This window comes from Phyllopteryx taeniolatus, unplaced genomic scaffold (genome assembly GCF_024500385.1).
Source record: "Phyllopteryx taeniolatus isolate TA_2022b unplaced genomic scaffold, UOR_Ptae_1.2 contig_24, whole genome shotgun sequence".
NCBI classification, from domain to species: domain Eukaryota; kingdom Metazoa; phylum Chordata; class Actinopteri; order Syngnathiformes; family Syngnathidae; genus Phyllopteryx; species Phyllopteryx taeniolatus.
Window position 1 is genome coordinate 2,910,608 of NW_026903162.1, and position 23,405 is coordinate 2,934,012.

At 42.2% G+C, this 23,405-nt stretch overlaps 1 protein-coding gene across 1 annotated transcript in view; it reads left to right on the forward strand.

Annotated features, from left to right (window-relative positions):
- Window positions 1-23,405, forward strand: part of si:ch211-186j3.6 (neural-cadherin) — a 207,125-nt gene that overhangs the window by 143,150 nt on the left and 40,570 nt on the right. Inside the window, exons 28-33 of the mRNA XM_061764771.1 lie at window positions 4,014-4,228; window positions 11,376-11,503; window positions 16,148-16,275; window positions 16,831-16,954; window positions 20,339-20,519; window positions 23,204-23,370. Coding sequence (XP_061620755.1) covers window positions 4,014-4,228; window positions 11,376-11,503; window positions 16,148-16,275; window positions 16,831-16,954; window positions 20,339-20,519; window positions 23,204-23,370 — 943 coding nt within the window. The remainder of the gene's footprint in view (window positions 1-4,013; window positions 4,229-11,375; window positions 11,504-16,147; window positions 16,276-16,830; window positions 16,955-20,338; window positions 20,520-23,203; window positions 23,371-23,405) is intronic.

A 23,405-nucleotide genomic window follows, 5' to 3' on the forward strand; every position in this document is an offset into this window, starting at 1 on the left:
CACATAAATTATAAGCAAGTTAGAATGACTCTTCCATTCTCCAAATTTCTGTTTTTTTTTTCCTGTCAATTCCCATGGAAAGTTTCCAACATTGAAAATTCCCGAATTTTTGCAACCCTGCTTGTGAGCGCTGCTACTTGTATGCAAATGAGACACCCGATTTAACTTGGCAATCAAGCAACCAATCGGCGATCTGAAGAGCTGGAACGGACGCCCGAGGCAACCCAGACTCAGTTCGAAACGAGGCTGCCAGCCTGATTGGATGCTAATGAGGAGATTCCGTGCGGAGCAAATGAACAATAAACCAACACAAAACAATGCATTATCGCAAGTAGGACAATTTAGGAAAAAGCCTTTTGAGCATTTATTTGAAATCCTTCACATCTAGCATAAAGATCCATGTACTAATACACTTTTCTCCTCACTAGTAAGATAATTCAGCACACTAGTAGAATGACTAGAGAGTACTAGTAGAAAGACTCCTTACTGGTACCGTTTTTTTGTTTTGTTTTTTCCACTATAGTGCTGCCGTCCACTACCGTATAACATTTCTGCACACTTGTAGGACAACTATATTTGACGAGTCAGGCAAAACTTTGCACTAGAGGACATCTGCGTGCTGCTAGTACTATTAGTGAAGTGATAGATGTTAACTAGTAGAATTTCTTAATGTCACTAGTTGCTAGTGATGGGAATTGATAGGAATTTAGCGATTCCGATTCCATTACCGATACCGCTCATTGGTCCGATTCCTTATCAATTCTCTTTTCTATTCTCATTGGGTGAGGGAATGAAATAATACAAATGATATATGATATCATTGACGTCATTATTATTATATCGTGATGTGTTACGTTAAAACAAAAGCTCTTTTTCGGTAGTGCTGTGCGATCTGGACTAAATTTTTTATCCCGATGTGGGTAATTTTGTCGGACTAGATATTTATAGTATGAGATGAAAACAAATTCATGAATGAATTACTTTAAACTCAAAATAATGATAATAATAATAATAATAGTAATAATTTTACTTGAATAAAGTTGTTGCGATATAGCCAGGGAGCTAACGCGGTGGATAAACTTTCATGGCTGCGATCTGGTCCGCACACAAGCAACAAAAACGACAACAATAAAAGGGAGAAAATTAAACGTAATCACGGTGCTCGTTCCAGTAAAACATTCCAGCTGTGCCTGTGTGATGAGTGTAATTACAGCTCTCTTTTAATTAAACTTCATCCATATTTGCAAAACTCTCATTAAAAACGAAAAAGAGAGAAAATGTGGGTAACAACTTTCTGCCGTCGGAGGAGCAAATTGTGTGTGAAAGATCTTTTGGGAGGGTTACTTTTGTTTAGTGCAGGGAGCTTGACAACATTTGCTGCAATTAGTGTGAAACAAAAGCTTCGTTTTTTGTGTGTGTGTGTGTTTGTGTTTGGCTGCGTCTGGAATTGAAGTGTTAGCGTAGCGACGTAATGAAGCGCTAACGACAACAGCAACACAACTACACAGCGTGACTGCAGACAATTTGTCTTGATTGCGGCGCTGTCATCTTTCATTTCATTCAAACTCCCTTCTCACAATCACAACACAGACGACAAAAACCAGATGTGGCGCTAGGGGGCGCTCTTCTAATCTGGAGGGAAATATAGAGCAGATATAAAAAGTCATCCCTGTTTCTGTGACATCCAAAATAAGACCACATGTCATTTCAAAACTTTAACCTCCGCTAATGTAGCATATAACCTCTAAAAATCCAATCTTTTTTAATTCAAGATGGGAAGTAAAACTAAACAACTGAGATAACGTGGTTGCACAAGTCTGCACACCCTCTTATAACTGCGGATGTGACTGTGCTCAGAATGAACCAATCACATTCAAACGTGTTAAATGAGAGTCAGCACACATGCCACCATTTAAAGTGCTTCTGATTCATCCCAAAGAAAGTTTAGTTGTTCTAGCAGGCTTTTCCAGACATTTTTCAGTTGTTATTTATTTATTTATTTTACTTTGTGGTATATTCACATTTTGGACAGATAGGATGGATATCTAATAATTTATTATTAACTATTTTTTTGGGACAATTCTCACTCATTCGAGATCATTTTCACTGTTTTTAATTCATATTTTACTCCATTATTTACTCATTTTAGATGAACTCCACTTTACCATTTACACTGAATTGCTGACAAAAACAATGCAGCCATCTTTCACCCATTTCACAATTTTCATTCATTTTTGAGGATTTCTTTTCGCATTTTAAGTGCTCATTTTCTTAATTTTTTTTAACCATTTTGCACGTGCATTTTTGCCATTTTCATCCATTCATACAAAATTTCAGTGATTTGTGCATGATAAATTTCTCTTTTATGCACTATTTGCTCTGATTCGCTGACAAAATCGTCAACACCATTTTCATCAGTTTTGATTCATTTTTGATGATTTCACTCATTTGTTTGACCGTTTTCATTAATACACACACACACACACACACAGAGAGTCATTGAGCATATGTGGTAGTCAAAGTTCATTTGAGTGCACGGCTTGGTTTAATTAGAAGCAGCTGGAAAAAGTGGAAAAATGAGGGCGGGATGTTGCGATTCCTCGTGCATGACCACGCCAGATAATCCACGGATTACACGCACACACGCACACAAACCAACACAAAATGTCACCCATACAATCCGAGTGAATTAATGGTCCTCATCTGCTACTACATTGTTGTAAATCCCCCCCACATGATGGATGCGGCTTACATTTCTTCATGACATACAGTGTTTCTCTGTTTTTGTCTTGTTTTTTTTTTTCATGGGTTTTTACACTAAATTAGAGTTGTTTGTTTCATTTTTGCATTTATTTTAGTCATTATAATTTTTTAAGATTTCCATTTTTAAAAATTGGTATCGGTGACATCATTAATTTTATGAGCAGACTTCAATTGGGGAAAAAATATGATTAAAAACTATGTATCAATTCTGTCACGTGTGGGGAGCAGCTGGACCCAAGAGCAGGTTTATCTTAATCTTGAATATTATTATTCTATTTTTTGGCTTCTTTCTTTCCTACTTCTTTGTTTTCTATTTCTGGGTGGTGTAATTCTTGAGGGTTGTATTTTGGGGGGGTGGTTTGGAGGTTTGTTTTAAAAGATATACTTAATTAAGAAAATCTTCAGAAGAACATCTCCCCAACATAAAAAATTTAAAAAAACATTTTGAAAAAAAGTAGACAGGAAACAAAGAAAGACACTTGTCTTGTTGTCTGTAATAAAACATTAACGTCAAATCTTGTAGCTGGCATCCACGGTGAATGAGTCCACATTCTGACAGCTACGTGACAGCTACGTGACAAAGAACTTTATACACAGTGAAAGGTAGACGTGGCTCAAAGCGCAGGAAGAATGAAGAAGACGAAAAGGGGAAAAGAGCTTGTCAAGTCGGAGACACGACGCGGCGTGTCAACGGTGGACGGAGAAAATTGGAAAGTCGAGGTAAAAGGACGGGGGGGAAAAAAAGACGGCAGAGGAAGTGGAAAAGGCGAGTGTGACGACAGCGAGAAGTCACGCATCAAATAATTCACAGCAAAAACATGACGGAAAGTGTCGTACCAGAATCAAAACAAAGACAACCGAGTGTGGGAAAATAAGACTAAAGGATACAGTAACTAAAATTAGCATTCAAGGGAAGATAATTAGAAACTGCTACCCAAACACACAGAGCAGCAACACATACAAACAGAACATAAAACAATACCCACAAGCATATATTCTGTCTATTAGTGAAGCTTTGGGGGTTCTGGACCGTCTCTGCCTCTTCTTCTCTTCTCTTAATTACGCTGCAGCTCAGTGCTGCCCAGCATGTTGTGGCAAAACCTGGTACTACACTGAAGGCACACAACTCTAAATTGGCCGGTATAGTGTAAAAACTCAGAAAAAAGGATTATTGAAAAATCTGCTAGATATCCAGGATCGCTGTACATGCGTTGAAAGACTTGCGTAACTGGTGCCACCCTTTTTTCCAGGTGCCAGTGCCCGGCCCAGTTGGAGGGTCCCGAGTGCCAGCAGAACAAGCGCAGTTTCCGCGGCAACGGCTACGCATGGTTCCCCCCCATGACACCGTGCTTCGAGAGCCACGTCTCGCTGGAGTTCATCACCGAGGTGCCCGACGGCCTGCTGCTCTACAGCGGGCCCCTGGCGCAGCTGCAGGCCTGGGACCACGAGGACTTCATGGCCCTAGGTAATAAATAGTGAGATAAATAAATACATAGAAAAGCATTAGGCTTGCAGACATAGATAGTTGCGGAAAAAATAATACAAAAATTAAATAATAAGAAAATAACAAAAAAAATGGATAATATGTAAGTGTGAACGTGAGTGCGAATGGTTGTTTGTTTCTATGTGCCCTGCGATTGGCTGGCGACCGGTTCAGCGTGTACCCCGCCTCTCGCCTGAAGATAGCTGGGATAGGCTCCAGCACGCCCGCGGCCCTAGTGGATAGAAGCGGTACGGAAAATGGATGGATAATAATATTAATAATAATAATAATAATAAAATAAATCAATTGAAGAAGAGAAAATCATAGATCACAAAATTTAAAAAAGTATTAAAATGGGAAAAAAAAATTGGTAATCATAAAAAAATAAGTTTGATTTTTATGTGCAGCACTTCGTTACAGCTGCGAGTTATGTAATACAATAATAATAATAATATAATAGTACCATCATGCATTTTTAAAATTGAAGCGAGAATAGGCTGTCTAAGATAAAACTGCAGCAAATTGCGAACGTGGTGTTCAAGTCGGCAACCAAAGCATAGATATACACTAAAGTAGATCTGTCTCGATTTCCACTCAGCCCAGAAAATGAAAGTGTGTTCTTTGACGTTAAATTCATTTCTGAAGCTTTAATTCCCTTTTGCTCTCCACCAAGCGGGGGGGGATTAGGATTTTTCATTTTGGCTAAGCTGACACTCATTTCACTGCATTTAATTCACACACACACATACACGAGCGCGCACACACATGAGCGCACACACACACAAGCGCACACAGTACACCTAACATCCTGCCATTCTGGAACAAATGCACTCTTTTGATAAGCGTGTGTGTGTGTGTTTCCAGGGGCCACCGGGGTTAATGGTTGGTTAGCGGCGGGGCGACGGCTGACTTGTCGCCGCACGCATGCTAATCAGCGTTGGGCGCTACATATTTAGAGCTCTAATTAGCTTGTTTCAAGGTTCACCTGCCGCATGTAATGAATCCACCTCCGTGATCCACACTGGGGGCGGGATTTAGAGAGAGACGCTATATGTATGCTGCCATTTCCCTGTGATATGCCTTGATCACATTCTTCAAAACTTGAAAGAAAGAGGCGCCTTAAAGTGGTCCATTATGGCCAGCATCAAGTGGAACCTCCTACTGATTTTATTCAAATGCCAGCACTTATAGTTTTCAGCATAGGAATCCTCTCGATTTTGAACAAGATCTGACCCTGGATTGGTGAGAAGCAAAGCCAAGCAAAGCAAATGTATTTCTACAGCGCATTTCATACACAAGGTAACTCAATGTGCTTTACGTGATTAAAGGCGTACAAAAAGAAAGGGAAAAAAACAGCTTATAAACATGTAAAACAAAGAGAAAAAAGTTAGTACAATTAAAACAGCGTACAGTGCAAGAAATATCATTTAATATTGGAAATGCTCTCGAAAGCATTTTTAACCTGGACTGAAACATTCCCACTTGTAGCTGACGTGAATTGGAGTAATATGCTCTGACCTCTTTGTTCTGGTCAGAACCCGAGCTGCAGCATTCTGAATGAGCTGCAGTTGTTTAATGCTCTTTCGGTGGAGTCCAGTCGGAAGACCATTACAATAGTCAAGTCTACTTGAGATAAAAGCATGGATGAGCTTCTCCTGTTTTGCTTGGCACATACAAGCCTTCACTCTGGATCGTAGCTTTCATGGGTTAAATAGGTGGTGTTCAATTTGGAGTAATTGCCGTTCTAGCTCACATGCGAACCCGATTGGTTTTAAGTGTTTTTGAGCAAATTGAGTGCCCGATTGAGTCTGATCGAAAAATGGAGGAAGTAGCTGCTTCAAAGGCAAAAATCGGTGCATATTTCTTTCTTCTTGTCCTGAGTTACAGTGGAAACCGTATCTATTTTGAGGGTGTTTCAGCAAAGTGGGATTGATTTATAACTTGTTGACTGCCAGCCGCTTTAGAGCATTTTAACTGATCTTTCAAGACCCACACATTTTTGTGTTCTGTGACAATAAAAGTAGCTAAATATACCAAAACAAAGAGTGGACTCTCTTCTTTCACCAGAAAAAAACATGTTGGTTTCTTCTCTGTTCTTTAGTAATCAGCAGTAGAACATGGGTTGGTTTCACCCAAAACACCGGTTTCTGGCCAGAGTATGTGAAAAAGGGCTTTTTGTGTAAGGAAACATGCCTAGCGGATCAGTGACTTTGGCACAAATATTTTTTTTTTGCGTTTGTGAAACCTCAAGCAATAAAACAATTAAAACAAGACTTTCCAAAAATTGTGATTAGTCACAGTTAATTCATGATTTAACAAGGGAGGCAGTTACTTTTTCGCACAGGGCCAGTTAGCTTGGAATAGTTTTTTTCTTCTACCAGTTGCTTCCATTTGCCAGAATGTGAACTGTGTCTGAAGGGAACATAAAGAAACTCTTCAAGCACGCCGTTCTCCCATTGAAGCTCAGGCAGCCATCTTGGATTGTTTGATTTTGCATTGTTGACTGGCTGATCAAATTCACCGAGGTCTTGTCAACACATGAAGGCAGCATGCATAAAATAGATTATCATTTTAAAGTCATTACGTGGGTGCTCAGGGCATGAGTCAGACTTTAAAAGTGTCAAAAGTACAAGAAGACTGCAAGATTCAGGCTTGATTTAATCTACTTGGTACATACTCAATGCCACATAAATTTCAGGTTCATTCCCCACAGTCGCAAAGAGGTGGCCCATTTTTTTGGGGGGGGGGGGGGGGGCAAGATGTGTCACCGTGGTAATGCACGCCATCCTGCCAAGCGCACGTTTCGGTCATCAGCGGACGCTACATTAGCTCCTTTCCTACCTACATAGCAACACAACCACCTACCCGACTACCAACCAAGCCTACCTACTAACTACCTACCAACATCCAGTACCTACCTGCATTTAATTTGCTCCATGCCTGTCTGCCTTTCTACCTACTTACCTACCTGCCTACCCTTTAACTGAACTTTTATTTAATTTTTTTCTCTTAGTTTTAAATGTTTATAAGCTTTTTTTTCCTTGTTTTTTTAAAAAATGCTTTTAATCATGTAAAGCACATCGAGTTACCTTGTGTATGAATTGCGCTTTATAAAAAAATGTGCTTTGCTTTGCTTACCTATCTCCACAACCACCCACCCACCCACCCAACAGGCAACCAACCAATCAATCAACCAACCTCCATACATGTACTTACTTAGTTAGCAATGTACGTACGCATCTGGCAGCCTGCCTGCTTACCTACCTACCTTCCTCCCTGTTCAACCACCCATCCGCCCGCCGCCAGTACCTTCTGACCTACCTACTGCCCTACCCTCACAACCACCCATCTAGCCCACCTAACTAACTAATACATTGCCAAACTCCCTACCCACATATCCACCCAACCAACCAACAAACCTACCTACCAGCCTTCCTACGTAAAGACACATCCACCTAACCAACCAACCTACCTCCCTATCTTGCAACTAACAAACTAACTAACTAAGCCGGTGTCCAGTCACTGGTTCTCTCTGGAATGAAAGAATTGAGCGATCTCTAACATTCAAATTTTAAAAGGTCTGCGCCTAGCCGACTTTTGACTCTCTTGTCAAACAAGCGGTGGCTGATTGAAGCACTCTTCAACTTTTGCACTCAACGCATATTCTTCGCTCCTTTTGCACGATTAACGAGTTCTTTATGTTGTATTTTTTGCTTGCGTCAACATCAGAGCGACGCCCATTTGAATTACACCAACGCTCCTTCATGTCTTTGTGTTATCGTTTCATTATGAATTCCTACTTGTCACATTTGTCAGCAACGTCGGTTTGATCTTTTGTCGCAGGAAGCAACTCTGTCGGGGGGCCACAATTACCAAAGAATTTGTCGCCGCAACCTGAGGCCAAACAGCGGCAATTAAAATGTGTCTCACAGCCACAGCGACCACAGCCTACTGTGCTTTTATGGAAAACGGGGGAAAAAAACAATGGGATTTTTGACTGATGTAGGCAAGAGGAGACTCACTGATTCTCTTTGGCATAATAAGAAATGTCCTCAAAGAGTTTAGCGAGCTGCTTGAATTCACTCCAGGAACTTTGGCTTACTCCCACAATGCAAAGGTTTTTGGCGATGCTAAATTGTATTTGCTGTACGATCATCAAAAACAGTGTTTGTGACTCTAAATCATCTTCAGTTTTTAATTATATATGATCTGTGAGTGTTAATGAAGACACTATGGAAATGTGTATATTAGAGTCCTTAAAGACTTAAATTATCATTGATGTTTTCAAAGATGTGTGCGTTAGGTTAAATGAAAACCCAAATTAGTTTTGGATGTTTTCAAAAAGATGTACATTAGGTTCACTGAAAATCTGTCTTAAAGGTTTATGAACACAGGAACATTAGGTTCACAGACAATTTGTCGTTTATGTTCCAGGTCCCAATTGTATTTAACTCATTCACTGCCAGCCTTCCCAGTTAACATGGATATCTGACTTCTAAAGCCGTCAATGGCAGCGAATGTGTTAATGTTTATGAAAACTTGTACATTAGGTTCATAGAAGACTTGAAATTGTCTTAGATTTTTACCAAAATGTGGATGTTGTTTCCTGAAGACTACATTTTCTTTGTTTAAAAAGAAATGCATATCACTGGTGTCGGGCTAAAACATCCTTTGTCCAAATTTGGTCAATTTCCTATTTTTTCACAAATCGATTGGCCTGTTATAGGTCAGTTCCCAATTTTTCAAATTGTTGACCAATTACAGAAGGAGATAAGAGGTTTCCGCCTGAGGCCGGCAATATGCGGTATAAACAAACAACCATTCTCACTCACATTCACACCTACGCATTATTTAGAGTCTTCAGTCAACCTAACAAACACATTTTTCAAATGTGGGAGGAAGACAGAGAAATGGATCGAATTTGTCAAGCTAGCATGGAATAGCCTAGTGACGGAGCTTCCCGCCTGACGACGCGGCGCATCCTAAGTCGACGGCCGCAGGGCTGTCAAGCTCACTGACAGATCTTTTGTACAAAAATCTGGTGGCTGTTGTGTCGCTCGCTCAAGTGCCTGCTGAATTGTACACGCTTGCGTGTGTGCGTGTGTGCACGTGTGTAACCGTGAGTGTTTGCGCAGCATTTGAATTGCTTGCCTCGGCAGTCTGTGTGCTCTTTCATTTTCTTTCTTGGCTCCGGCGAATTCCGAGGTCATCACCAGGTGATTTTTATTTTCCATATTTAGGAACATGTAGCACACACACACACACAAAACAATAAATTAATTGCATACTGTATATAAGCTACAGCCCTACCTACCTAGCTACCTCACAAAATCCAGGGTTTGATTCGTATCTCGGTTTTACGGTCACGTTTTTCGGTCTGGTTCGGTACAAGTTGACTATTAGGAAAATCTTGTCCAGTAATGTCTTGCATAGTTAGTGAGAGTATGTTCACAGCATTATTATTAATGATTATTGTTGTAATTGTCTTAGAATTAAATACATTTTTATTCATCAGAAATTCATCTTTACTCTTCAATGACAAAAGGTACAATAAACCTGTGTATTAGCCAGTTGCAATTCATAGAACACAACAAGTCATGGCTCCTTGCAAATATTTCAGCTTTGTGTCCAATTGAAGAAGACAAGTAATTGCATTTTTGTGACTACACTGAGACAACATCATTATTGCAGTGTTACTTATGTTATATTTTGTTTCGTGGTTTACTGTGAGGTTTTTCGCATGTAAAATAGGTGCCTTAGTTTGACAAAGATCGACTGGTGATAATCATACGTAACCCACCCATCTACTGCCCAACCAATTGACTCACCTACCACCTAACAACCCATCTAACCACTCAACCCACTCACCAATAAACCAACCTTCCTCCTTGCTTACCAAACCACCCATACGTCCTCTGTCAGCCGAATCTTGTCTTATCTGGCGTGCACAAATTGTCTGATAAAAAAGATCTCCTCCGTTTGGCCCCGTGGCGTCGCCGCTTTCATTCTTTCCCTTTCTGCCACTCCGTGTGCGGTGTTGTGAAATGACAAGTTGTAAAGGTGACTCAAGTGAGCGAGGAGACGGCGTTGAAGAGCCCTCACCCGGCCGACGAGGCCTCTAATTGTACCTCACGAGCGCTTCGGCAGCTTTTCATGTCGCAATAGGCCAACGGGAGGCCACGCTGTGAATAGAAGCGACGCCGTCGACCGTCAGAAAAGACGAGAGTGAAGACTGTTTTTGTGTGCAGAAAAAAAAGCAGGCGCTGGGTAAAAGTCAAATGTTGAGCGACAGAGTTAATAGCGGTGACCACACTGTGCGTCATGCTTGTCTTGAAATTGGTATTCCTTGGTTTTGACGGGGAAAAAAGGCACAAATAAGCCGTATGAGAATATTTGACATTAGTCTTGTGAAGGTGGATACTGTTCTACCTTTTACATATTTCCATTACATGATATTTCCTATCACTTTTGTCCAGATTTGAGCACATTTTTCAACAAATAAGTGTGCCACTAAGCATCCCCAGATAATTAGATCTGATGCTAAAATTAGGGGCTAACTGTTAATCTAGCCCCCAGCCAACATGCATCCTCCTGTCTCCTCCTATTGCGCCGAGCCCACCACTACCACTGGCGGCCTCAAGGTTTGCAACACTTCATTAAGTTTTAATTTCCCATTTGAGTAAGTCGGGAGTGCGGACGGAGTGGAAAAGAATAACGGTGATGCTGCTTGACGGGAGGAAAAATATACACCGTCTTCTCAGTTGCACGCAGCCGGAAAACATCAGGCGAAAGCCATGATAAATGAGAATGCTTGGTTTGACGTTTTGGTTTCCGGCAAAAGAGAATGGTGGAATACGGTGAACCTCTGCTATATAACGATTCACCATTCGCATCCCCGCTATATTAACCCCATTTTTAAGCAATCATTTTTTATGGGTTTTTACATGTACACTTAGTATACACCCATGTACGAATTTAGGGTTGCACGCCTTTAGTGTAGTACCAGATTGTGCCACAACATACGGGGCAGCACTGAGCTTTACTCGAAGAGATGTAGCGTAATTAAGAACATAACGTGCTTTGCAAATGAAAGGAGCTGACCGCCTCTGCCTCCTCCTTCTCTACTCAGAGCTAATAGACGGGACCCCCACGCTTAAAATCAACCATGGCTCCGGCACGGTGGTGCTACAGTTGCCTGGCAACGTCAACGTGGCCGACAGGCGCTGGCATCGGCTGGACATCCGCAGCAACAGCAAGGTGGGTCGCGCCGCCAAACATCCCAATATATTCGCTGCTCTCTGGTGGGAAATACAGCGGTATTCGCAAAAAATACAATGTTGTAAAACATGCTTTTAGTGGCTCTTTTAGATGACAGAACATAAGGGATAGTTGAAATGTCAACAGCTCAAATTATGATGAAAGCTACTGCACCCGCGATCCGACCTCGGATGATGGATGGATAGCTTCAGTTTAAATTTTGTCTTTATATTGTAAGACCCCTTATGATGACGATGAACGATGGACTCAGTTTTCCGTAGCCCGGACGCGGGTCACCGGGGCCCCCTTCTGGAGCCAGGCCTGGAGGTGGGGCTCGAAGGCGAGCGCCTGGTGGCCGGGCCTGCACCCACGGGGCCCGGCCGGGCACAGCCCGGAAGGGTAACGTGGGTTCCCCTTCCCATGGGCTCACCACCTGTGGGAGAGGCCATAGGGGTTGGGTGCAGTGCGAGCTGGGCGGTGGCCGAAGGCAGGGACTTTGGCGATCCGATCCCCAGCTACACAAGCTGGCTCTTGGTATGTGGAATGTTACCTCTCTGGCAGGGAAGGAGCCCGAGCTGGTGTGTGAGGTTGAGAAGTTCCGACTAGATAGTCGGAATCGCCTCCACACACAGCTTGGGCTCTGGTACCAGTCCTCTTGAGAGGGGTTGGACTCTCTTCCACTCTGGAGTTGCCCACGGCAAGAGGCGCCGAGCAGGTGTGGGTATACTTATTGCCCCCCGGCTCGACACCTGTACGTTGGGGTTCACCCCAGTGGACGAGTGGGTAGCCTCCCTCCGCCTTCGGATGGGGGGACGGGGCCTGACTGTCATTTGTGCCTATGCACCAAACAGCAGTTCAGTTTTGGAGTCCTTGTTGGGGGTGCTGGAGAGCGCTCCTGCTGGGGACTCCATCGTTCTGCTGGGGGACTTCAATGCTCATGTGGGCAATGACAGTGTGACCTGGAAGGGCGTGATTGGGAGGAACACCCCCCCCCCCCGGATTGTCCATAACGAACACCATTTTCACGTATAAGGGTGTCCACATGTGCACTTCGCACCAGGACACCCTAGGTCGCAGTTCGATGATCGACTTTGCGGTCGTGTCATCGGACTTGCGGCCGCATGTCTTGGACACTCGGGTTAAGAGAGGGGCGGAGCTGTCAACTGATCACCACCTGGTGGTGAGTTGGCTCCGATGGTGGGGGAAGATGCTGGTCCGACCTAGCAGGCCCAAGCGTATTGTGACGGTCTGCTGGGAACGTCTTCCAGAATCCCATGTCATGGGAGGAGTTCGGTGAGGCCATGGAGAAAGACTTCCGGACGGCTTCGAGGAAATTCTGGTCCACCATACTGCGTTTCAGGAGGGGGAAGCAGTTTACCATCAACGTATAGTGGGGATGGGGCGCTGCTGTCGTCGACTCGGGACGTTGTGATTCGCATGGGAGAATACTTTGAAGACCTCCTCAATTCCACCGATACGCCTTCCCATGAGGAAGCAGAGTGTGGGGTATCTGAGGCGGGCTCTCATATCTCCGGGGTTGAGGTCACAGAGGTGGTTAAAAAGGTGGCAAGGCCCCGGGGGTGGATGAGATTCGCCCAGAGTTCCTAATGGCTCTGGATGTTGTGGGGCTGTCCTGGTTGACACACCTCTGCAACATCGTGAGGATATCGGGGACAGTGCCTCTGGATTGGCAGACTGGGGTGGTGGTCCCCCTTTTTAAGAAGGGGGACCGGAGGGTGTGTTCCAGCTACAGGGGAATCACACTCCTCAGCCTCCCTGGTAAGGTCTATTCAGGGGTACTGAAGAGGAGGGTCCGTCGGGAAGTCGAATCTCAGATTCAGGAGGAGCAGTGCGATTTTCGTCCTTGCCGTGGAACAGTGGAGCAGCTCTACACCCTCGTCAGGGTCCTCGAGGGTGCAAGGGAGTTCGCCCAACCAGTCTACATGTGTTTTGTGGACTTGAAGAAGGCGTTCGACCATGGCCCTCGGGGAGTCCTGTGGGGGGTGCTTCGGGAGTATGGGGTACCGAACCCCCTGATACGGGCTGTTTGGTCCCTGTACGACCGGAGTCAGAGTTTGGTCCGCATATGCGGCAGTAAGTCGGACTCGTTCCCGGTGAGGGTTGGACTCCGCCAAGGCTGCCCTTTGTCACCAATTCTGTTCATAACTTTTATGGACAGAATTTCAAGGCGCAGCCGAGGCATAGAGGGGATCCGGTTTCGTGGCCTCAGTATTGCATCTTTGCTTTTTGCAGATGGCAATGCCAACGTGGTCGAAGTCGGGCAAGTTTAGGCACCTCACCCTTGAACAGAGTATCTACATGATTGGTATAAAAAGAGTATGGAATGTCGTAGAAAGTGAGTTTGGCAATCGTGAGAAAAGATGAGGCGGTTCTTGGAGTGAATGAGGAAGGCGATGAAGCAAAGCCACAGATGTTGAGCTCGAGCCATGCGGTAAATTAGTGTCGCTCACGGCGTGTTTCTTACTTATACATCTTAAAAATATAAATATTTGTATTTATCTAATGACGTAATGATTGACGTAATGGACTTTTACTGTAATTTGTGATTCTGCAATGTATTAAAAATAATGCCTTGAAAAACGTCAGCATGAAATAAATGAATCTGGTGGGTTGAGTGATCTGATTGGTTGAACAGTGAAATTACTGAAATATAAATATAAATATACATAATATTTATGTTCAACACAACGTCCCAACGTCATTGGAATTGGGGTTGTAAACTGAACTCTGAAAACTCGCCCAATTTTGCAGTTTACAGCGTCATGAAAGTCCATTAAAAAATTACAGAACATAAATCATTAAATAACTCAAAAGGCCATTTCCTAAATAACAAACCGAATAAAACAAACATGACATTTAATAACTACAAATTCCATTTAAATAAAACATACCAATAAATAAAAACAAATGTAATTAAATAAAACCATGTATGACTGAAAACAATCAATTCAATGAATAAAGATACCATTAAATAATATGAAATTATATATTTTTTAAAAACTTGCATAAAAATAAGGATTACCATTACATCATTAATATGTAAAAAAACAAGTGATAATAATTAAATATGTCATTCTGTAAATAAAAATAGCATTAAATAAAAAAAAACATTTAAACAGTCAATGAAATAAATAAAAATGTCATTAAATAGTCTAATAAAAAATTTAATGTGAGTAAATAAAAAAGTTACATATTTCATAATTGAATAAACTATATAAAAACTCATTAAATAAAAAATGAAATAAGGAAAAAAGAATTAAAAGAATGAAAAACGCATTGTATAACAACTTGATTCATAATTAAAAATTTTGTTCAATAAATAACAATTTATTTGAATAAAAACCCCAAAATAATATTTTCAAAAATCAAGTGAATGAATAACAATGCCATTAAATATATAAAATAAGGGATTCATAATTGAATAAAATACATTTAAAAATCATTCAATCAAAATTTAATTCAAAATAACGACAAAATAACGAGCTTCCCATTGATTAATAAGGTCCTGAAAATATTTTAAAAAGGCTTAATATGATTAACAAAAATTATTTTTTTTTAATAATTGTATTATTGGGGAAATGAGTGATTTCACATTTAAATTAATGAATCCTTTTTTTAATGATATTTTTAATTGCTTTGAAGTGTATTTAATTTTGTCATGAGCCAGAAATAGAAGTGGAGCAGAACTTCCACCCCGGGGGCTTCTCTCTCTCTGTCTCTCTCTCTCTCTCTCCCTCGCTCTGTCTCTCTCTGTCTCACTGTCTCAAATGCTCCCGGCCATGAGTCATTCATGAGAAAATGAACACCGCACCTCAACTAGAGACTTGTCAAAAGCAGTTGTGCTAATTAAACCCTGCGCACAAATGGACACCTTACTTCGAATTAATGCACAGGGGGAAAAAATGCCCTTAGCCATCATTTGGCCCCTTCAAAACCTTCTGAAATCGTGTTATAAACAAATTCTCCTCGCTGTGCTTCATTCACAAGAATATTAACACCACACCTCAAATAGAGGCCTCTAAAGTAAGTGCTTTGCCCACGCTGTTGTAATCAACCAATCATCAGAAATCTTCCCACCTAACTCCGCCTTTGCACAAGCAGTTTGTACTAATGTGGACACCTGCTCAAAAAGATGCCTTACTTCAAATAAATGTCTAATATATCAGCTGTTCACCTCCCAGGTTGAACGCCGCGCCGCTTGGCCTCATTTTCCTGTTTGTTTTTGTTTTTTTTTAGCTTTGATCTTTTGAGGCTGCCCGGAGGGTCTTTTATTTTATTGCTTTTTAACTCTTTCCCCGTCAGCCAATCAGGACACAGCTTTGACTAAATGTGTCAAAAACGCCACAGTGTAGCGCCAACTACTGGTGAGGAGGACTTAATCGATGTTGGATTTTTTTTCCAGTGGCTGGTATCGGCAGCCTTCACAAGTACCCGATACCTTGAAATAAGGTCGTTATTGGCGTAATACCGATACCTGGTATCGGTACACGCACATCTCCAATTGAATTTCATCATTTGAAGGCCTAACGCAGGCTTGAAACCCAACTCGGAAAGCCCACTTTCCGCAATACTCACACCATCATCGTCACTGTGTCGTTTGTTGTCGTCGTTTTTCCCCCTCAGGAAGTGCGCTTGACGCTGGATCGCTGCTCGGGGGCGGCTGTCATGGAGATGGAGGGTCTGGGAAGCTGGCTGACCACCGAGGACCACTCGTCCTGCGAAGCGACCGGCACCACGCCCAACACGGACCGGTACGCCCGCAGGGGGCGCCGCACTTAACGGGGATATTTGTTTGCACAGTGCAACAATAAGCCAACCGCTATTCATGTCAATAAATGGTGCCAGCAGACATCTCAGTTGCTTCTCCCCCCTTGCCATTAACTTCTTCAACACTTGACTTATTATTTTAGTGAGACGTTTGCCAATTTTGCACATCTCTGTTGTGACCATATTCGTGGACTCATTGTTGTAGCCTCGACACTTTGTAGTGACATAATTACCCTATTGTTGTAGTGTCGTTTTGCTGCATTGTTTGCCTAACTGTCGTTGATGACTCGACGATTCTCTGTATCATTTGAACAATTGCCGTCGTATCAGTTTTATGTACCTTATGTTGCGTAATAACTCTCTGTACTTAACGTGTTTATGTCCTAAATGTTTACAGTATTTCGTAAACATTTCGTAAACAGTATTATGCCTTGTTCGCTGTATTACCAGAATGGCTCCAACTACCGGAGACATTTATCTTGTGTTTTTAGTTGCATTCTGCTTGTGAACTAGTCAGCTTGTTGTTATTGATGTCGTAGGTACCTGAACACAAGTCAAGTCTTGCAGCTGGGCGGAGTCAACGAGGACATTCCGTACATTTACCCTCAGCTGCAACACAAACACTTCACGGGATGTATCCGCAACCTCATCGTGGACAGCAAGGTAAAACACAAATATATACTTTTACTTTAAGCTTCAGTTTTCACCGACTTTCAGTCACCAAAATGTCACATGCACCAGGCAGGTGGATGTCAAAGGACGCACCCTCGTTGTGTCGGTACGCCCATCTTGGCGCAGACCGCTGTGCCAATTGGCAAACACGCCAGCGAGCGTTGCGCTTGCACGAAAATCGGGATGCGCCAGGTTTTGCTCTGCTCAGTCCACGAAAAAAAGAGCCCAATGAGTCTTGAAATAAACGTCACATAACATAACAATATTACCAGAATAAAGTTAAGAATCATATGACTACTCACATAATGATATTTGACAAGTAAAACAGCTATATATTTTTCACTCCTATTATTTCAACTGTTTTTCCCAGAAAGAAAATGTTACGATATTACAACTTATTGTAATAAGAATTGGAACATAATTCTCATCTTTTTTCTTGGTCTTGTAAAATGAAAGTAATGGCTTTAAGGCAAAAGTACATAAACTGTATTGTGACATAAAAAAGGAACACTTCCAAAGAACATATGGGCTCAAATTTATTATTGTGAAAATTGACAAAAAAAAATTGTGGCAAGTTGAAATGAGTGAAGAATGGTTAAAAAAAAAAAAGATAAACTAAGAATTGTCAAATAATCAGTAAAAATTGTTTAAAAAAAAATTAAATAATGCAAAATTTTTCATAAAAATCTGTGAAAGTTCTAAAACATTGAAAGTTGCCCCCCCCCCAAAAAAAACATCGCAAATGGTTAAAAAATGCTATTCATCTAAAATTAATTGGAATTGTCCCCCAAAAATTATGGTATAGGGAAAATGGTAAAATTGTCTAACAAGAGTAGAAAAATGCTAAAAGTATAAAATAAAAGAGTCAAATCATGAGTTAAAATAAATTATCTAATGGTCAAAAACAATTGGTAATCATGTAAAATGAGTGAGATTTTCTTAACTGCTTTCCAAATAACCAGTGAAATGGTAAAAAAAAAAAAATAGAGTGATAAATCTCTGATGTCTAAAATTTGTAAAAAATGTTGCAAACTTCTCAAAAGTGAATGTTAAAATAAAGAATGACAATCATCTAAAAGGAATGAAAAGTGGCCCAAAAATTGATTGGATCTTTTTTGTATCCACATCCAATGTCTCTATGAGTGCTTTGAGAAGGTGAAGTGGATTTTGCAGCCTGACTTTTTTTGATGCACGGACTTCCGAGCGACGGTCAAGGTTTCATTTGAACTTTCGCTGCTCCAGCGGAACAATTGAAGCGTGACTAAAGTGAACACCGTGGCCTTCGTGAGCCTCTCGAGCCTGAAATGTGAATCCAAGATCCGGTTTTCTGCTTAGCTTAGCATGGCGCTAACCTGTGACTGGCGATGACATAGAAATGGTCAGAAATCTGTGAAAAATGTCCAAAATGAGTAAAATATGGTCACGATGACTCAAATTTGTGGGGAAAAAAATATATGAATTGATCTAAATCTGAGGAATAATTTTAGTTCAAGATGGTCAAAGAATCATTTAGAGTGACCATTTGTGAAAATTGTCTAAAGGTTTTGAAACATTTGTAAAAATGGTCAAATAATGACTGAAAAATGTAAATGTTTGAAAATATTCCAAAATTGAGTCATAATGGCCTCACAAATTGTGAAAGTGGTCAAAACACTGAATCTGAAAAAAAAATCTGAAAATTGTCTCGAATGCACCGCTGACTTTTGGGAAACGCGGGTGCAAAGTGTTCAACCAAATTGTGAAAGATAATTCACAAAGATTATAAAAATAATGACATATTATTGTCTAAAATGAGTGAAATGGTGAAAGGAATGAGTGAAAATGACCCTTTTTTCGTATTTTTGGGTCCATAAAGTCTTTTTATTTGAACAACAACCCGGGCCCACACAGCATTATGGGGAAACTGCGATATAAATTGGAATCAACATTAGATTTTTTTGCCTGAAGTCCCACAAGACTTCATTTACAACGAAGCAAGTCGTATGGCGACAATAAACTGGGTGTATTGTGTGAGTCACACTCTGACACAAAAGGCAGAAATAATCACATACATAAAGTCATGCACAATGTCATCTTCAGGTATACAGTAGACCTCACCGTGAACCCGTTTGGAGCCATGCAAAAAACAAAGATGATTTATTGTGATTCGACTTCAGGAAAACCTTTGGGGGGTTCATCAGTTCAGCAGTTTTGTCAAGTGGCAAATTCTCTCAAATAGCTGGCTAACTAGTAGCAAGCAAACTGCTCTTAACTTGAGGGGTTGACAAGACCATAATTATAAAGGGTTGGGAATCCTCAGGCTAGTCCTGTTATGTCTACAACAGATGGTTGCCCTAGAGACCAAAGACTAAGTCTTTGTGAGGTTGAGACTGATTTGAGACCAAGACCAAGTCGAGAGGTTGAGTGGTAGAGACTGAGTCAAGACAAAAACTGCGTCAAAACCAAGGGTTCGAAGGGTTGAGACCAAGTCTAGATGAGACGAGCCAAGACTAAGATTCTGAGTAGTTATGACCAAGACTTTGAGGCTTGCAACCAAGTTGAGAACAAAACTTTGAGGGGTCGAGGCCATTCAGTTGAGACCATGACTTGGTGAAGACCAAGATTTGAGATGTCAAGACCAGGTCAAGACCAAGACTTTGGGGCGTTGAGACTGAGTCAAGACCAATCCTGAGAGGGGTTCAGTCAAGACCATGAGTTTGAGAGATGACAATAAGTCAAAACCAAAATTTAGAGGGGTTGAGACAGAATCAAGACCAAGAATTTGAATGGTTGAGGCCAGGACTTTGTGGGGTTGACAAGTCAAGACCAGACAGAGTCAACACCAAGACTTTAAAGGGGTGTAGTTTGAGTCAAGACCCTGACTTTGAGGGGTTGGGGCCAAGTTGAGTCAAGACCGTGACTTTGACAGATTGAGGGGTTGAGACTAAGTCAAAACCAAGACTTTAATGGTCAAGGTTAATAAGAGACTGAGTCAAGACTTTGAGTGAGATGGAAAATGAGATTCTAACCCACAATCTATGACGGTGAGGCAGTAGCCATGTACTCCATCCACCACACAGTTCATGTGGAAAGTGATTAGAGTGAAGTTCTTCATAAGCTCTCTCTTCCCAACTTGAGTCACTTGGGAGCTGGGAAGAGTTGAAGTGAAGTTCTACATCTGGGTGTGAATTGTTGAAGTTGTGAGTTCTTCAAGGAGTGCGGCATTAAAGGCTTCTCTTCGGACCTCTCATCATTATGTCTGAGCGTGAAGCAGCTTCTCCAATCACTGAACTCCAACAAAGAGAGATGACAGATGTCTTACTTCCTCATCCGCCACGTTGCTTTTCATAGCCGACTCTCTTTCTTGTCTCTGTGCCCGTCATCTGTGTCCCGCAGCTGTACGATCTGAGCTCCCCGGCCGACTCGCAGTCCAGCTCACCGGGCTGCCAGACCACCGACGGCAGCTGTGTCAACATGGGCTACCCGTCGTGTGGACGCCACGGTCGCTGCCATGGCGAGTGGGGCTCCTTCAGCTGCCAGTGTGTGCCCGGATACAGTGGGCAGCAGTGTGACGAGGGTAAGGACAATGTCACTAAAGTGACATTTTAACAGTTCAAGAAGACAAAAGTTGAGCATGTCAATCCATACACATGATTACAAAGGTGTTGTGATAAACTGGTAGGTACAAAACCAGTAAACCAATACAGTAGTTATGTAGATGGGTGGGTAAGATGGTGGATGGGTCTTCAAAATGTACACTGTCTTCCAAGTAGCTGTCAACAGTTGTATGTTTTTGATCAGGAGTTTGACAACAAAGACAACGCATGGTGTTTCTTCGCTTATTATAGAACAGTTGAGGTCAAATTGGTTATGTCAAAGCAGGAACAGAATTGATTGAACGCTAATCGATGATCAATGAGAGGGACCAGAAAGTGATGGACGTAATTCATCACGTAGAAGGAAACAAAGCCTGGCAGCGGAGCCAACAACAACAACTGGCAGCCAGAAAAACGCTCGCTAAATAACACACGCGAGACGTCATATCCAAAACAAATGAAACGACAGCACACGTTCGCAGCGTGACAACTCCAAAGGGAGGACACAAACGTGTGAAAATAAAAAATAAAAAAAATGACAAAGAAACAAGGCATGGAAAAGCTTTTTCTTGGAATTCTAAACTCGACACGCTGTTGTTAGTTTGTTCCAGAGAGAAGCTGAAAAGTGTAAATAATTATCTTGTCTCTCCTGGAAGCTTGCTGGAGTGCCGACCTTTGCCGAGGCCCAACGAACACTTGGACTTGGACATGGACAGTAGCCTTGGAGTCCTTCCGCCAGACTATCCATCCATCCATTTTCTTTACCGCTTATCCTCACTAGGGTCACGGGCTGCTGGAGCCTATCCCAGCAATCTTCGGGCGGGAGGCGGGGAACACCTAAACCGGTCACCAGCCAATCGCGGGGCACATAGAAACAAACAACCTTTCGCAGTCACATTCACACCTACTGGCAATTTAGAGTCTTCAATCAACCTACCGTGTTTTTAGGATGTGGGAGGAAACCGGAGTGCCCGGAGAAAACCCACCCAGGCACGGGGAGAACCTGCAAACTCCACACCGGTGGGGCCGGGATTTGAACCCCGGTCCCCAGAACTGTGAGGCAGATGCGCTAACCAGTCGCCCACCGTGCCTCCGCCAGACTAATACTCGTAAATTTCAATATCATGTACCAGGAAGCTGCTCAATACTCAGAAGATTGTACGAAAACACTCATCTTAGCTGGCTAAGCTTCTTAGTAGGGTTGTACGATTCTGGCCAAAATGATAATTACGATTATTTTGATCATAATTGTAATCAGGATTATTAATCACAATTATTTCTCATGTTAGAAAAAAAAAAAAAAGATATTTTTAGTGCACTACTTTTTAACAACAATCCCCGTCAATATAGTGAATTGTCAAGATCAGGCACGGCTTCATTGTTCTGTTTGACCATCGGTCAATCGCGGTCGCAAACAGTTGTGATTTGATTTCCCTCTCCACTTCGGCATTTTTCATACAGTGTAGGTATTGCCACTTTGGGGAAATAATTGCGTAAGGGGATCACATAGTTCTTGTGCAGTACTTTGACCTGCACGGTAATGTTATCGGCCATTTTTTCAGATGGTTGAACAGATTAGTTGTGTTATCTTGCGGGGCAGACAACTCTGCAGCACTATACATATGACTTCTTGTTTAACAGCACTTCACCTGAATCGAAACATGTCCAGAAAACAGATGTTGATCTCTTTTCGAGTCACTGGCTCCTCACCATAGTGTTCCTCATTTCCAATCTTAACTGTACTTTCTTCTCGGGGTATTTATTACTCGCTCTCATCAGTCCACCGATTGGGTTTAGGCTGACCCATGCTGCAGGCTGCGTGCGCTCGCTTGTTATTTAGGCATCTTAATCAAGCCTTAACCATATGTTTGCCGGCTGGCGAACTACCGGTTGAGAAACAACTTCATATGCAGCAGAGCCTGCATTTTAAATGTTAAAATCGTCGACAATCAGGTCAATTTAATCGTGGCAGCCAAAATCGTGATCACGATTCAAATTTATTTTTGCAGCCCTACTTGTTAGCCCCCACAGGGAGCATAATGTTAGCATTTTTGGTACACAAGCTAACACTAGCGTATCATTATTTTACATATTGTACAAGTAGTGTGCATTGCCCACTTTGGAGCAGACAAACATGTAAATGTTGATATTTGAGGGACTGAATACTTGTATCCCAAGGCTGCATCTATGTGGTTAGTTCGAGGCGTTCTCTGTATTTCTATTGCGCCATGTGTCGGTTATCCTGAATTACTGAAGTGAGAGGAGAGATTGCGAAAGTTTGAACAAGTCAATTTTTGAGTTGGTTACAAAAGCAGCTACATTTCTGGCGAAACTAAAAGAGAGGGAAAAAAATACATAACCTCTTTCCACTCGCTTTTGCCCTTGGCAGGGGTAAAAAAAAAAAAAAAGCAAGAAGTCATTTTTAGATGAAGCCACAGCAGACAAAAACAAACCACCAAGTGTGCGATTTCGCCTCCCGGCAGGACGCTTTGGCCTCTTAAGCGTGCCGGAATGAAAGAGGAAGTTGCACACGATTGGGAGATGAGAGACGGACGGGTGTTGTGTGAACTCACCCCGGGGAACAAAATCATCAACAACATCCACAACATCTCCAATCCTTGCTGTGTTTTTCTTCTCCATGCGTAACACCCAGTTTGTTTTGCAGAGGTTCCGGAGTACTCCTTCGAGGGCCACAGTCACGTGCGCTACCAGCTGGCCTCGCCGTTGCCGGCCCGTAGGACGGCGGTGCAGATCCTGGTTCGAACCCGCAAGCACAGCAGCACCGTGCTCAGTCTGAGCTCCAGAGAGCAGAGCGAGTACCTGAGACTGGAGGTAAGCATTTGAAACGGCTCGTTCACAGACTCGTT